General features: G+C 41.9%; 1 protein-coding gene across 1 annotated transcript; it reads left to right on the top strand.

Moving 5' to 3' along the window:
- Positions 1 to 566: 566 nt before the first annotated feature.
- ddx19 (DEAD/H (Asp-Glu-Ala-Asp/His) box polypeptide 19 (DBP5 homolog, yeast)) lies at positions 567 to 15455 on the top strand. Its single transcript, XM_034227205.1, has 12 exons — positions 567 to 791; positions 1224 to 1263; positions 1351 to 1440; positions 1574 to 1709; positions 1837 to 1929; positions 6399 to 6501; positions 8457 to 8571; positions 8696 to 8873; positions 8981 to 9218; positions 9496 to 9658; positions 13080 to 13271; positions 13489 to 15455. The coding sequence occupies exons 1-12, from the start codon at positions 735 to 737 to the stop codon at positions 13548 to 13550; spliced, it is 1467 nt and encodes a 488-aa protein (XP_034083096.1). The 5' UTR covers positions 567 to 734; the 3' UTR covers positions 13551 to 15455.
- The last annotated feature ends 82 nt before the right edge of the window (positions 15456 to 15537 follow it).

Genomic DNA, 15537 nt, shown 5'->3' with positions numbered 1-15537 from the left:
CCAGGCTAGGATAATGACAATCAGTCCTCTTTCAAGGCGTCTCTCCAAACAAATTAGAATAACCAAAACAGTTATGAGGCATTATTTTTTCGAATAACAGCACAATGTTTGAAACAGTGAACACATGTTTAAAATAAATCCAACATGAATCTAGGTGTCTGGGTTTCCTGTAGAAAGTATATTCTGTCTTCTTTGTTAGGGCAGGTGGACTGCCCCTTTGGATTAATAACAAAAATACCTGCATCATCTTTGTTGTCAGTCACAGCGTGTGTGTGTGTGTGCGTGCGTGCGTGCGTGCGCGCGTGTGTGTGTGTGTGTGTGTGTGTGTGTGTGTGTTCGTGTTAGAAAGGGTGAGTCTATACAGAACGTTTTGATGCCACCTACAGGCTCTGAAGATAACTGTTAAATGGGATTCCGACTCCAATCCAAATAAAAATAAAAATACAATGTATTCAAGACAAATTAGTTGTGTTAATTTGGAATTGAGGAGTCAGTCATGCTTGCTGGTTTTTGTAAACCAAGTGGGAACTTTAAAAAAAAAACGTAGGAACTATCATCGTGGGGCACTTGCCTTCCACCCGGACATGTGAGCGGTTGCACAGGTGCCCAGAAACGGTTTCGGCACGCCATTGTGGAAAATAGTTACTTTCACATTACTGACTCTCCTCACTGTGAGCTTGTTTCCTTAGTTGAGTTATCCCGAGTAACATAACTAAAGAAGAAACTACTCCACAATGGCTACGGACTCTTGGGCACAGGCGGTGGACCAGCAAGAAGCCGCGGCGGACTCGGTAAATCTTAACTTACGCAACACGAGCTAACGTGTTGTTAGCATGTTTAAAGGCTGCTTTGGCCTGTTCCATTGCTGTTGAAATGAAACTTAACTGCTCATTCTGATCTCTTACAGTATGAACTATTAAACGATAGTGCTGGGCGTGAATAAAGTGCCTTTTTTGACAGACTGATACACTTACCTACCTTGTGGTGTCTTTTGATCGTGGAAGTAACTAGCTCGAGCAGAGATGCTGCGTGCTCAATTAGTGACTAGCTTTAGCATTTAGCTGCCTGTTAAGGAAATGATGCAAGAGGCTTTAAAACAGCTCTAGTAATGAAGTCATCGTGATTTAGCAGTAGTTTGTGCCTCTTTTCTATAATACTGTATTAACTCATAAAATACCAGAGAGCATTTTGTTAGACAAACGACTATATGTTTATCTTTACAGATCGGTGGCCTCACATTAAAAGAGAAACCAGAGGCAAATGGTAAGTGTGTGTGCAACATTTAGTGGGTTAAATCATCCAAGCACTGGGTTTGGTTGTAAAAATAACCCTTTTTATTTACTATTGCAGGCACGGCAGCAATAGCAACAGACTCCAGCAGTGCAGCAGCAAAGTCGGAAGTGCAGGGAGAAAAGAAGCCTGCAGATGAAGACGACAAAGGTGGGTGGTCTGTTATATTTATACCACAACATATGTATCCTCTGTAGATGCTGTCTGACATTCACGATTGTCTTCTAGCCTTGTTGTTTCTTCTTAAGTTGTTGCAGTAATTGCAATATATCTTGTTTTCCAGACGACAAGGCGGCACAGTCTTTATTGAACAAGTTAATTAGAAGTAATCTTGTCAGCAACACAAATCAAGTGGAAGTTCTTCAGAAGGATCCCAACTCTCCGCTCTACTCTGTCAAGTCTTTTGAGGAGTTGCGACTGTGAGTATTGTTGTCCTTGAACTGCTAGATATTTTGGGCTACTACACTGGAATGTTTTTTAATGAGATGCTTACAAACCGGTTTTCCTTCAGACTTGGCTCAATATGTGTATTTCCTCCTTGTGCAGCAAACCACAGCTGCTTAACGGTGTGTACGGCATGGGTTTCAACCGGCCATCCAAAATCCAGGAGACGGCCTTACCGATGATGCTGGCCGAACCGTGAGTATGCGTTGCTCTAAACCAGTGTTTCTCAAACTTTTTCATACAAGGACCACTTAACACAGTGGTTCCCAAAGTGGGGGGCGATTTGAAAAATTATTGATTCGAAAATAATATGATACAGTACTATTACGTCTGGGTCTCTGTGTTTCATTAAAGCTCGGCTCCGTGTGTGTGGAACGAGCCATTTTGTGTGCGTGCGCGCGCGAGAGAGAGAGCGCGCACCGGTACCGGAGATCGTTGTTGTTAGCTTCTGGTGCTAGCGAGCTACGCTAACGGATATAAGGAGGTTTTTTCAACAACAAAGTGGAGGAGAGTCCTCTCCTGTCAGACTGAGAGACTCGGTGAGCTAAAGCAGGGGTTCTCAATCTTTATTGTGCCAAGGACCGGCAGATACATTAAAAAAAATCGCGGACCGGTTGTCAATTTTAACTGATTTTAATATTTACTCACCAGCAGGTAGCAACAGAGGCTAATTGTATGTAACAGCCTGAACAAATACTAGAACAATATGCATCCAAAACATATTAACAACGTTTAAAAAAGAACCAGTGTCGTTTTTTGGTTTTTCGGAAAACCAAGAAACCGACGTTATTCAGTTTTTAAACCAAAACGGGAAAACAGATAAATCAACGTTTTGGTTTTGTTTACGGATAATCCAGTGATGGGAAAACGTGTGTGTGTGGCATTTGTTTTCAGAAGATATTATGATAGTGACGTTCGTTCCGGTGCACGTCCGACAGCATTACATTGCATTTAGCTGACGCTTTTATCCAAAGCGACTTACAATAAGTACATTCGACCAGGAAGACACAACCTTGAAGAAAACAGAATCATATAAGTACATCAGGTTTCATAGAGCCAAACATTTCAAGTGCTACTCAACTGGCTTTAGATAAGCCAGTCCTTTATTAGTATACAAGTGCTTTGTTAATAGTTCTATCGCTCGAAGTGGAGTCGAAAGAGATGAGTTTTCAGTCTGCGCAGGAAGATGTGCAAGCTATCTGCTGTCCTGATGTCAATGGGGAGCTCATTCCACCATCTTGGAGCCAGGATAGCAAACCCACGTGTTTTTGCTGATGCAGCGAGGGCGCAGCAAGTCGTTTGGCTGATGCAGAGCGTAGTGCACGCGCTGGGGTGTACGGACAGCATTTAGCACTGCATCGAGATTAAGACTAAATTAAACTAATTTATTTTGGGAACACCCGCATATAGGCTACCTATTGAGTTAGCCAGATGTGTGTAAATGACTGTTCATGGTCATTTGAAAACAAATGCCGGTGTCGGACAGACAAACACTGAGCTGAGCAGAGCGCACACACACACATCATGCACCTTGGTGACTGGACATCTCCTTCATAAAACTAATAAAAGGGGGAGTAATAGGTTCAGGTGTGTGTGGTTAACACGTAGCAGCCTGCAGTCACTCGCTGTTCTGATGAAGGTAAACACAGCGAAGGCGGTGCGTAAAAAGGCACAGCTCTCGGCGCGCTGGTGCTGCACTTCTCAGAGGCGGAGTTACACGTCCCGCTGCCTCCTGATGCTGCAGCCATTTCATGAAGTGAAGGAGGTTTTCCTTCTATAAAACAGCTGCGGGCAGCAGATACCGTGAGAGTCCCGGACATGAATTCATAGATCAAGGCAGACTGGTTTACTCTCCTGTTTTGCCAATCCGGTGCTTAAACAAAGGCAAGGCAAGTTTATTTATATAGCACTTTTCAACACAAGGCAATTCAAAGTGCTTTACAAAAAAATTAAAGACATTAAGAAAATGGCATTTAAAATCAGTCATTAAAAAGAAAAGCTAATAAAATAAACATATAGCTCTACACCCCTGGCCGACATGTCCTTAAAATGAAGTCCGAGTTTGAAATATATCTCAAATAATGTATGCACTGCCATTTCCCCACATAAACATAACAGTCTGCAATGAAACGGTTGTCTCCTGTGCGCTCCTCTTCCTACTTGGCGCACCGGTAACTTTCTCGTGCGCACAAGAGGCTGAGACCAGGCTGAGCTGCCGAATCCCTCGGAACATCATAAAAGCCATTTTCAACGGTTATCTGGTGAAAGATTAACTAGGCTACTGGATGAAATAATATGACTGGTATAGGTGCGAACATTAAAAACTTTTTATAAAAAAATATTATGATAAAATATTTTTATATATTTATAATTCTGCAAATATTACGATAAACTCACAGCTATTTCGCGGCCTGGCAGTAACACCACCGGGGGTTGGGAACCCCTGAGCTAAAGGACTCTCAGTGTTATTTCAGTGGGTCTCAAACGTTTTGGTCACCATTAATGTAAACAATTATTTCCGAGGCACACGTTTATATGATCATTATAGTTATAAAAAAATAAGAGAATAAATGAGAAACAGGTATGAAATACTATATGACAGTAAAAAAAGAATACAGTTTAAAAGGGTGTTTTGTAAAATATCCATAAAGAAAAAGTAAATCTGTTCTGTTACAGTTCTGTTTCATAAGGGTGTTGAGAGAGGTATCCATTAGGGCTGAACGATATACCGTGTCATGGCGATAACCGCAATATTCACACCGCAGGGACGTGCGGTTTTATTAATTTTTAAAAAATGCTAACGCACTTTAGCACAGAATTCAGAATAAAGATACCCTTATTACTTATCGAAACTGCACATACAATATATCCGATTAAAGCTGAGACTCCACAGATTATTTAAGTATAGTATCTAAGCGATCCGATCTCGCAACAGGGGAAGCAAACACAGACATCACAACACGTACCTTTTACGGAGCTTTTCACTCTGATCAAAAGACGTGTTCAATGGCATTAACACGAGAAAAAACGCGGCTGAATCGGTTGATCCATAGGTTGATAATGTATATGTGGCTTTGAAGCAATTGTTTATAATCCATAATTCCATTTTTATGTAAAAATCGGAGCACAACAGTTAGCTGCTAATGGTAGCCACCATGTATGCAGCTTCCGGTTTTGGCTACGCGTCACTCTCACTCCTTATTTGGTAATGTGTGTGTGTTATACTGCGCTGGACTGCCGCATAGCCAAGACCGGAAGCAGCAGCCATTCTGGTGGCTACCATTAGCAGCTAACTTTTGCTCTGCGATTTTTACATAAAAATGGAATTATGGATTATAAATGAAATAATTTTTGTATACAGAGACGTTAACAACCTATAGATTAACCGATTCAGCCTCGTTTTTTCTCGTTTTAATGCCATTGAACACGTCTTTTGATCAGATTGACAGCTACGGTGAGACATCTCCCCTAGAAGCTACGTAAAGGTACGTGTTGTGATGTCTGTGTTTGCTTCCCCTGTCCGAGTTCGGATCACTCAGTGATGATATTATATACCTAAATAATCTGTGGAACCTCAGCTTTAATCGGATATCTTGTATGTGCGATAAGTAATAAGGGTACTTTTATCTTGAGTTCTGTGCCAAAGTGCGTTAGCATTTTTCGCTCAGGGGTTATTAGATGCTTCTTATGAGACTTGTGTTTTGTTTTGGTAAAAATGGTTTGTATCGTCAGTTAGCTAAGATTATTTCCGTTAATCTGGTATAACACATTAATAGGTTCTTAAATATTAAGATCCCCTGAGACAGTGTCGTGAAAAAAAAAGTAAAGTACCCGCCGGGACTTTGGGGCTTAACAGGTTAAATAAACCGCAATATATACCGCAGGGGGGGGGGAAATCGCGGTGTCAGTTTTTTTCAATATCGTGCAGCCCTAATATCCATAGATCTCTTCATTTTGCTCTCAAAGTGCACCAGATTGCTTTTAACTTCAATATTTAAAAATAAATCTTCCCGGGGGAGCTTGCCCCCGGCACCCCTATGTGAGCTCCACACACCACCTATAAAAATAGCACTTTACCCCTGCTTACACCTATATGCCTCGAGCCTTCATTGTAACTGTCACACTGTGTATTTGCGTGGGGATTGTTGCAGTAGAACATTCCACTGTAGCACCCGGTACATTAATGGGGAAACCCTAAATGTTTGAGCACCCTCTATGAAACGTCAAGCTACCCCACAGCACCCCAAAATAAATCTCTGGCGCAGCCACTGAGCCTGACTTGTGTTGGGGGGGCCCGGCCTGACTTTTTTTATTCCAAAGGGGGGGCCTGACAGAAAAAGTTTGAGAACCACTGACTTAACCAACAAAAAGTTGAGTGTGGAAAACTTACATTTATTTATTTCAAATGTGAAATTTTACCAATATGCTCACGGACCACCAGTGGTCCGCGGACCACACTTTGAGAAGCAGTGCTCTAAACAATAGCCGAGCCATCTAATAAGGCTATATATCTTACAGGCTCACTGAAATATCTCAACCTAGTTCATCGCAACTCTTTCAATGAACTTTAAATTATAAGATGAACTTGCAACAGATACTTAGAATTAAAACCACTAACTATTTTTGCCACATTTTCCTTTGTTCTAAGTCTTTGTGTCTTCCAGTCCACAGAATCTGATTGCCCAGTCACAGTCGGGAACAGGGAAAACAGCTGCTTTTGTCCTGGCCATGCTCAGTCATGTAGAACCCAACAACAAATATCCCCAGGTTGGTATCCCCTTTATTTAGCTATTATAGGAGATCTCTGATCGCAATCTTTCGTTTTTAAACTGTTTTTTATGACATGCTTATCACAGTATGCAGGGCCGTATCCAGGATTTCCTAAATACCGAGGTCCAAACATGCTAGGGGGGTTCGGGGGATTTTCATGATCTAGTTAGGTGCTTTTTAAGTCATGTGATGAACAGAAACACAAGCAGCCTGCTGGAGTCAGATCTCTAGATCCCTCATCACTCCTCCTCTGGACTCAGATCTCTAGATCCCTCATCACTCCTCCTCTGGACTCAGATCTCTAGATCTCTCATCAGTCCTCCTCTGGAGTCAGATCTCTAGATCCCTCATCACTGCTCCTCTGGAGTCAGATCTCTAGATCCCTCATCACTGCTCCTCTGGAGTCAGATCTCTAGATCCCTCATCACTCCTCCTCTGGAGTCAGATCTCTAGATCTCTCATCACTCCTCCTCTGGACTCAGATCTCTAGATCCCTCATCACTGCTCCTCTGGAGTCAGATCTCTAGATCCCTCATCACTCCTCCTCTGGACTCAGATCTCTAGATCCCTCATCACTGCTCCTCTGGACTCAGATCTCTAGATCCCTCATCACTCCTCCTCTGGACTCAGATCTCTAGATCCCTCATCACTCCTCCGCTGCTCCGATACAAGTCCGGGGCCCTTTCTCAATTCTCTAATTCCCCTCATCACTCCTCCGCTGCTCCGATACAAGTCCGGGGCCCTTTCTCAATTCTCTAATTCCCCTCATCACTCCTCCGCTGCTCCGATACCAGTCCGGGGCCCTTTCTCAATTCTCTAATTCCCCTCGTCGACTCCTATCCTCAAGACTTAGTCCCGCCCACAGGAGATGCGTGCGGAGGACTCGAGGAGGGGAACCGAGGAGAGAGGAGGGGAAGCAGCAGGCGGTTAGAGAAATGAGAACTCCTCTCCTCTGAGCGGTCATTTTAAAGAGACGTCCATCAATGATGACAGGAGGCACAGCAGCCCTCTGTCTGATGGACAGATGTGTTCATGACGATTTATATATTTACTTTAATTCATTCACAGTGCGGTATAATGAGACAATAACAGGTTACAGATGCGGACACACATTTATATATATATATTTATATAAATATATCCAATTTCAGAATCAAAGTATGAGAGCACTCTCATAATAACGTAACACTATCAGAGACTGGATATATCCCCCTCTCCCCCCTCTGGTCGCTAGAATGAGGAAAATAAATTACGCGCCAAAAGTTGTATTTACAAATATTAAAAGTAAGCAGAGGAAACAAAACCAACTGAGACCCGTCTGTCCGCTGCATCTACGCACACACTGTACCACACACACCTATACCACACACACCTACAGCTCCTAAAGCATATAATCAGGCTACAGCCATTGTGTATTTTATTATGTGAAGCACTAAATGGTTTTAGAAAAATATCGACTCTTTGTTTGTAGATATCTACTAAACTAAAGCAAATAAAGGGAGTAGGTCTGTTATACTGAGTGATATATATTATACACACTGCTCTGCTTTCTGCACGGACCTCACAGCTGTTCTCTCTGTAAACATCGCGTTGTGATGAAAGCAGTTAATAAAATAATATCCAGGGGATGCATGCAGAGCTGTCATTGGAAATCATTGAAATGAGAAAGGGCCCGGGCTGCGGTGGTTTGTTGATATGTCGTCTTCTTCTGTTTGTTTAATAGAGGCTACGTAGTTATGCAGCGCCCCCATCGTCAGTAAATGGAAGTACTACAAAGAACCCCGTTTAGTGCAGTTATTTCACAAGTTTTGTATACACAGCTCGGAAAAAATTAATGGTGGATACGGCCCTGACAGTATGTGGTAGTGTCCCTACCTGTCACTCCCAAAAAAATTTTTATCCTTGAAAGGCCTCGCCCTTAATCCTTCCCACTCGTTTTGTTTGTCCTTCAGTGCCTGTGTGTGTCACCTACCTATGAACTGGCACTTCAGACTGGCAAGGTAATCGAGCAGATGGGAAAACAATATGAGGAGGTCAAACTCGTCTACGCCATCAGAGGAAACAAATGTAAGACTTCTCTGTTGTTCACTTTGCTACATCTACAATGGATGATCTACATTTAAAAAAAAATATTTTTTCTATGCATTTTTTCTTGTGTTTTACTTGTACTTGTTTCTTGTGATTGTTCCAGTGCCACGGGGCACAAAGCTGCATGAACAGATCGTCATTGGCACGCCTGGTACCATGCTGGACTGGTGCAGTAAATTCAAGTTCATAGACCCCAAGAAGATCAAGGTGTTTGTGCTTGACGAGGCCGACGTCATGATCGCCACACAGGGTCACCAGGACCAGAGCATCCGCATCCAGAGGTCAGAAAGAAACGGGTTCATTGAGAAGAAAAAAAGATCTTGGAAGATCTTGGCATACACTACTTTTTTTAGCTTGTAAATTGGATTCTCTCTTACCTGCCACTCAGGATGCTGCCTGAAAACTGCCAGATGTTACTGTTCTCCGCCACGTTTGAAGAGACTGTGTGGAACTTCGCCCAGCGCATTGTGCCTGAACCCAACATCATCAAGTTGAAGAGAGAGGAGGAGACGCTGGATACCATCAAACAGTACTATGTGCTGTGCAACAGCAGAGAGGAGAAGTTCCAAGCCCTGTGTAATATCTACGGAGCCATCACCATCGCCCAGGCCATGGTCTTCTGCCATGTGAGTTCATGCAATTTACTTTCATGGTCGCAATACATTCTCAGCTGAACCCCTAATTGTATAGGATTAAAGAAATACAGATTTTTTTGCAAAGCTTTCTTATCTGTGTTTTCTATATGTGAGATTAGAGCTTGGCAACACTTTCAGTTTGCTTACTTTACCAACTCTTTCAACACAGTGCCTTTGTGGACTTGTGTTTTCACATTTGGACCTTTGTTACATTACCATTTTCGGATTATTGGCCAAGTTATGACACACGGTTTTCTGCCTGATCTAGACAAGGAAGACTGCGGGCTGGCTGGCAGGCGAGCTGTCCAGAGAAGGCCACCAGGTGGCGCTGCTCAGCGGAGAGATGCAGGTGGAGCAGAGGGCCGCTGTCATCGATCGCTTCAGAAACGGAAAGGAGAAAGTTCTGGTCACCACAAACGTCTGTGCCCGAGGTAAAGCCATTAAAAAAGGCAGTCTATATCAAGTGACGTTCTCCAGAGCAGTTTTTTACATTGAAAAGGCCATTTTTCCATATGTATTGACTTATCTGCAATTGAGATATACTGTATGTCTTAGGTGGGATGGTTAGCAGAATGAATGTGTGAATTTACAGAGAAGCATTGTATGACTCTTTTCCAGCCCGCAAAATACTAGAGGGTATCGTGAAACTACCAATTGTTTCTTATTGTTACATTTAATGCAGCGTTTCTCAAAGTGTGGGGCGCGCCCCACTGGCGGTGCGCAGAGATGTGATAGGTGGGTCGCAAATGGACGCGATGAACGGGAGTTTTTTTTTGTTTAATACATTTTTTGGACCTCAGGCCGGAATTGAACCTGGGCGTTAGTGGACTGTTACAGCCGGAGCCTCGCAACGGCGGGTGTTTACGGCGGGTGTTTGCGGCAGGTGCGGTACCGGCACAGCGGCGCTGTGAAAGTCCACGGCCCACCTATGTCAGAGCCAGCGGCCCACCAACGGCAGCGGCCCACCGGGAAAAGTCCCGAATCTCCCGATGGCAGCATTGCAGTCGGGAAGAAAAGCAATGTGTAGCGGCACCTCAACACTTCATAAGGAGTTTAACCGTGACACTTTTCGAAATCCCGTTTGTGTCCCCCCACTTTACAAATATGTTTATTATTTGTTAACGCATGCCGTCATCGCCACGGAGGAGCACACAGCCTCTGTGAGCGAGCTAGAGAGAGCACACCCTTATCTGTTTAATATAGGTGTAATAAATAAAGTAAGAAACATTCCAATGTGTACTATAGCAGGGGTTCCCAAACTTTGCCATGCCAAGGACCCCCCTGATGCAATTTTATTTTTTAAATGAGTACATTATGATGGAAAATATGACAAATTAATCATACAGCTTAATACATTTTCTTAATATATATTTGTATTAATAATCAGTTATTCTTCTAAACATTTTTTGTATTTATCGTACGCACAGTGCGTTGCCACTACATTTGGGGCCCTTCCGCCTGATCAAAGCTGTCACTCCGCTTTTTTTGCCGGTCATAGCCCCACTGCCCCCATCTGAACACACACCCACACAATGAGACCAGTCACGTATTCATAAATATTCACTAGCTCTCACTTGCTCCAAAAGCTGAGGCAGAGCGGCAGCTCGATTCTGATTGGCTTGAAGGGCGGTCGTGTGAATTAAAAACAAAAAATATTAAAAGATTGGCATCAAAGGACAAAGGACAAAGATTGATAGGTATGCAGTTATAAATAACATCTAAAAAAACTCAAACTCCCCCGAGGGGTTGAAAAACACTGTACTATAGGACAGTAAAAAAAAATAAAAAAGTTCAAAAGGGGAGTGATTAGTAAAATATGCATAAATAAAAAGAAAGAATGCTAACTAGGTAAGATAAGAATAAACAAGTTTAAATGATTTGTTATTGGTTGTGATCATATTCTAAAGATGTTTGGATTATTGAAAATCATACAGCTCCCTTTCATATGAGTGTTGAGAGCTGTATCCATAAATTCATGTTGTGCTCAAAGTGCACCAGATTGAGGCATTTCACCTCAACATTAAAAAAAAAAACTTCCCGGGGGTGCATGCCCCCGGACCCCCCTAGAGGAGGTGAGGCCTATCCACCCCCAAATAAAGCAGGTTAAAATAATTAAATTGCATACATTTTCTTTTAGTAAACATGGAAAACGGGTCCCACAGACCCAAACAGCACACAAAGGTTAAAGGTAAGCATATAATAATGTTCAAATGTGCTAAATATATACACTGCAAAAAAGAGGAGTAAAAGTAGCTCACAACTTTTTTTTTTTTGTTGAAAGTAGCTCTCATCCTAAAAAAGGTTGGAGACCCCTGTTATAGAACGATACATTTCACAATTTTAAGCTTGGCCTACCATTTTATTGGAGCGATGAGGAACAGATGGGGCTTGAAAAGGCCCACCTGTTCAAAGTTTGAGAACCACTGCATTAATAATGAAAGGATTGGCAGGACATCGGCAGGTGACTTGGTCCATCTGGCTTTCTGTCGTTCATCTTGGTTTAGAGCAGTGGTTCTCAAAGTGGGGGGCATGACAGGGGGGCGAGAGACCAGGAGGAAAAATGGTTCTTAAAAAAAACAAAACATATTTTGAATAATTATTGATTCGAAAATAATATGATACAGTACTATTACGCCTGGGTCTCTGTGTTTCATTAAAGCTCGGCTGTGTGTGTGTGGAACGAGCCATTTTGTGTGTGTGCGCGAGCAAGAGAGAGAGACGCACTACGCTAAAGGATATAAGGAGTTTTTTCAACAACAAGGTGGAGGAGAGCCCTCGGTGAGCTAAAGGACTGTCCGTGTTATCTCAGTGGGTCTCAAACGTTTTGGTCACCATTAGTGTAAACAATTATTTCCGAGGAACACATTTATATGATCATTATAGTTATATAAAAACAAGAGAATAAATAAAAACAGCTATGAAATACTATATGATATGAAAACAAGAATAACGTTTTAAAAGGGTGATTTGTAAAATATCCATAAAGAAAAAGTAAATCTGTTTACAGTTCTGTTTCAAATGGGTGTTGAGAGATGTATCCATAGATCTCTTAATTTTGCTCTCAAAGTGCACCAGATTGATGCTTTTAACTTAAATATTTATAAATCTTCCCGGGGGAGCTTGCCCCCGGACCCCCCTATGTGAGGTCCACACACCACCTATAAAAATAGCACTTTACCCCTGCTTACACCTATATGCCGTGAGCTGATATCGAGCCTTCATTGTAACAGTCGCGGGTACATTGTGTATATGCTTGGGGAGTGTTGCAGTAGAAAATTCCACTGTAGCTCCCGGTACATTAATGGGAAACCCTAAATGTTTGAGCACCCTCTATGAAACGTCAAGCTACCCCACAGCCCCCCGAAAATAAATCTCTGGTGCCGCCACTGAGCCTGACTATTTGTGTTGGGGGCCCCGACTTTTTTCTCCAAAGGGGGGGCTTGACAGAAAAAGTTTGAGAACCACTGGTTTAGAGACATTTATCATGCACTTGCACTGACTTTCCACTGAGTGGCAGTGTATGGGATGATGCAATAGGGTCCTATGTAGTGGCTGATGGTGCAACTATGCAAAAACACAAAAACATGCATATACAAGAACCTTTTTGAATAGCTGTCCACTGTAGTGACTTCTATGCATGAAAGGGTTACAAATATTTAAGGAAAAACACTTTATAGAATCATGATTACAAACCTGAGCAATCAGGGCAAGTTTGAATAAAAACTATTTAATTATTATAGTATATAACGTATGCATTGGGTACATGTACAACAGTGTATTACAGTTCTGCCCATCTTCATCGTTTTTTCCCTTGTAATATGTATGTGTGTCTCCACTTTTTCTGACTTTCAGGTATCGACGTCGAGCAGGTTTCTGTGGTGATCAACTTCGACCTTCCTGTAGACAGGGATGGTAACCCGGACAACGAGACATACCTGCACAGGATTGGCCGCACAGGTCGATTTGGCAAAAGGGGACTGGCCATCAACATGGTGGACAGCAAGTCGAGCATGAACATCCTCAACAGGATCCAGGACCATTTCAGTAAGTCTGCAGCACACACACACACACACACACACACACACACACACACACACACACACACACACTCTTATACACAATCAAGTTGATGAGGTTATTTCATACTGTTTAATTTTGTTGGAGGAGGAATATCCATAATGGATGTTTTAAAAAGTGATCAGCCATGCGTCAACACTCTAAAAATGAACCCCGCTATTTTCTTTGGTTTCTGCCTCTGCAGGTAAGAACATCGAGAAACTAGACACGGATGATCTGGATGAAATTGAGAAAATCGCCAGCTAAAGAGAGCAGCGTTTATCACACCAAGGACGCCCCACTCCCCCTCCCCTCTTGGCTCTCCAAGTACTGTACGCTCTTACAGTGTTTTAGGCTTTTATTTCTTTTAGCTGTCAGAGTGAAGAGCAAAGCCACAAACGCAGCATATGTTTACAAGTGGATTCTGTCTCCCCTCTGACGAGTGTTTTGTATATCTCGGGAACATACCCCATTTCACTCTTTGTACTCTTTGAATAAAGTCTATGATTTTATTGCTGTGTATTGTAATAATGCAGCCACAGTGGGCTCTGTTTAACTGAACGCAGAGTTCAAAACACTATTTGGTTCTGGCTGTAGTGGTGGCATGATACAAACTATTCTGTAAAGAGATTTCCCAAAAGGAAAAATAACAATTTTATGTGCCACAGTTTTAAATTTTAAAAGGAGCAAAGTATGATTTGAATGTAAGCGTATCACGTAGATCATTACAGCAGTTACAGCTGTAAATTAATTGACTACAAAACCCCGGTACAAAGTGTGAAGTTGGGTTTGCTGCCGAGCGGTAGTTTAATCATTGAGATTGTTAATGAGGGTTATGGTTGGGTTTCAAGGGTCTATGCAAACTTATCAACCTGTGATAGCTATTTTCAAATAATATCAACCTGTATTCACATGAAATAAATGAATCCTGAATTAACCTCAGCTTTAGCGTCAGGGAGTGTAGTCAAATGGCTGCCTAGTCATAAGACTAATAACTCCAAGTCATGGACATACACATATTTTTTGTTAAGCTAGTATTTAACCATCATTCACCCACACATCTTACGCATGTCATTTATATCCTTTTTTAAATGATTACGGCTTTTATCAGGATATCTTGGCACCACTTCCGAGCATTAATCACTCATAAAACCTCATTTTATTTCTAATGTGGACATCAGTGTCACTCTTCATCATTGTTTCCAATCAGGGTCTCCAGTTTGACCCGACTCAGCTGTTATAACGCAATGCCTTCCTCAAGTGCATTATATAGACATATGATTTTGTTTCTAAGACATTGGGCTTCATATTCTGACTAACACTTGACATTTTGATTATATATTGAGCGTCTTTAGGATGTGTGAAACCAAATGCTGAATTGACTGAGGACCTATGCCAATCAGATTCATTGTGTTGCTTCAACACTGACGCATGGATAAATAAACATGTACTTGTGTACATATAAATAAGAAATAGGTTAAAGTAGTTTTTACTGAGTGTTACTTCTAAGAAGTGCAAAAAAAAACATTCCTCACAAGGTTCAATTTTGACAGACTTCGAATACGGTGAGCCTAAATCAGTTCATCTAGCATCAGAGGTACAAAATAATAGGAACAGTGGGTGGTCTGGTGCATTTGATAACACGCTGGAACATTAAGAGCAGTGATTTAACCTCGTACAAACCTCATCTGGCTCTCACCGAAATTAAGAAGACAGCTGGTGGTAGTCCGGTTTTAATGGACTGTTTACGGATGATTAGAAACAAGTGAGAGTGCTCTGTGAAAACTTTCGGGTAAAGAACCAATGTATGCAGTTTTATTTGGACATCTGGATGTAAAAATGATCAGTGAGTGTGTGCATTTTGTTGATCCATAATGTAAAAACCCACTGTACCAGAGCCATGGACACTCAAAGCAGTTTTGGCTGCAGGACTTAACACTCCTCTTCTCCACCTGTTGTATACCTTGTTTGATAATATTCAGAACCTACCAGAACCCTGTTCATACACATAGGAGTAATACTGCCCACGTTGTCTGTAACCTGAAGGTCATGTGTAGACAATGATAGGTTCAAGGTGTGTGGTATTCTGTAGCTGCGTTCATGGACACAGTTTATGTATTGTTAATATGAATTAAAACATGAACATGTTATCTGGATGAAGTTAAACACTTATTTGTCTGAGTGTGGTCATTATTTTGTTATTTACACCTACTGGGGTCATTCACTCAAAGTGAAGCTGCTTTATTCGTAAGTT

Source organism: Gymnodraco acuticeps, unplaced genomic scaffold (genome assembly GCF_902827175.1).
Source record: "Gymnodraco acuticeps unplaced genomic scaffold, fGymAcu1.1, whole genome shotgun sequence".
NCBI classification, from domain to species: Eukaryota; Metazoa; Chordata; class Actinopteri; order Perciformes; family Bathydraconidae; genus Gymnodraco; species Gymnodraco acuticeps.
The sequence above is the reverse complement of the archived record's forward strand: the minus strand, read 5'-3'. Positions and strand labels throughout refer to the sequence as shown.

Coding starts and splice junctions, on each gene's coding strand:
- ddx19 (XM_034227205.1), top strand. CDS start 735: ATGGCTACGGACTCTTGGGCACAGGCGGTGGACCAGCAAGAAGCCGCG. Junction 1,264..1,350: donor AGAGAAACCAGAGGCAAATG/GTAAGTGTGTGT, acceptor TTACTATTGCAG/GCACGGCAGCAATAGCAACA. Junction 8,874..8,980: donor CAGAGCATCCGCATCCAGAG/GTCAGAAAGAAA, acceptor CCTGCCACTCAG/GATGCTGCCTGAAAACTGCC.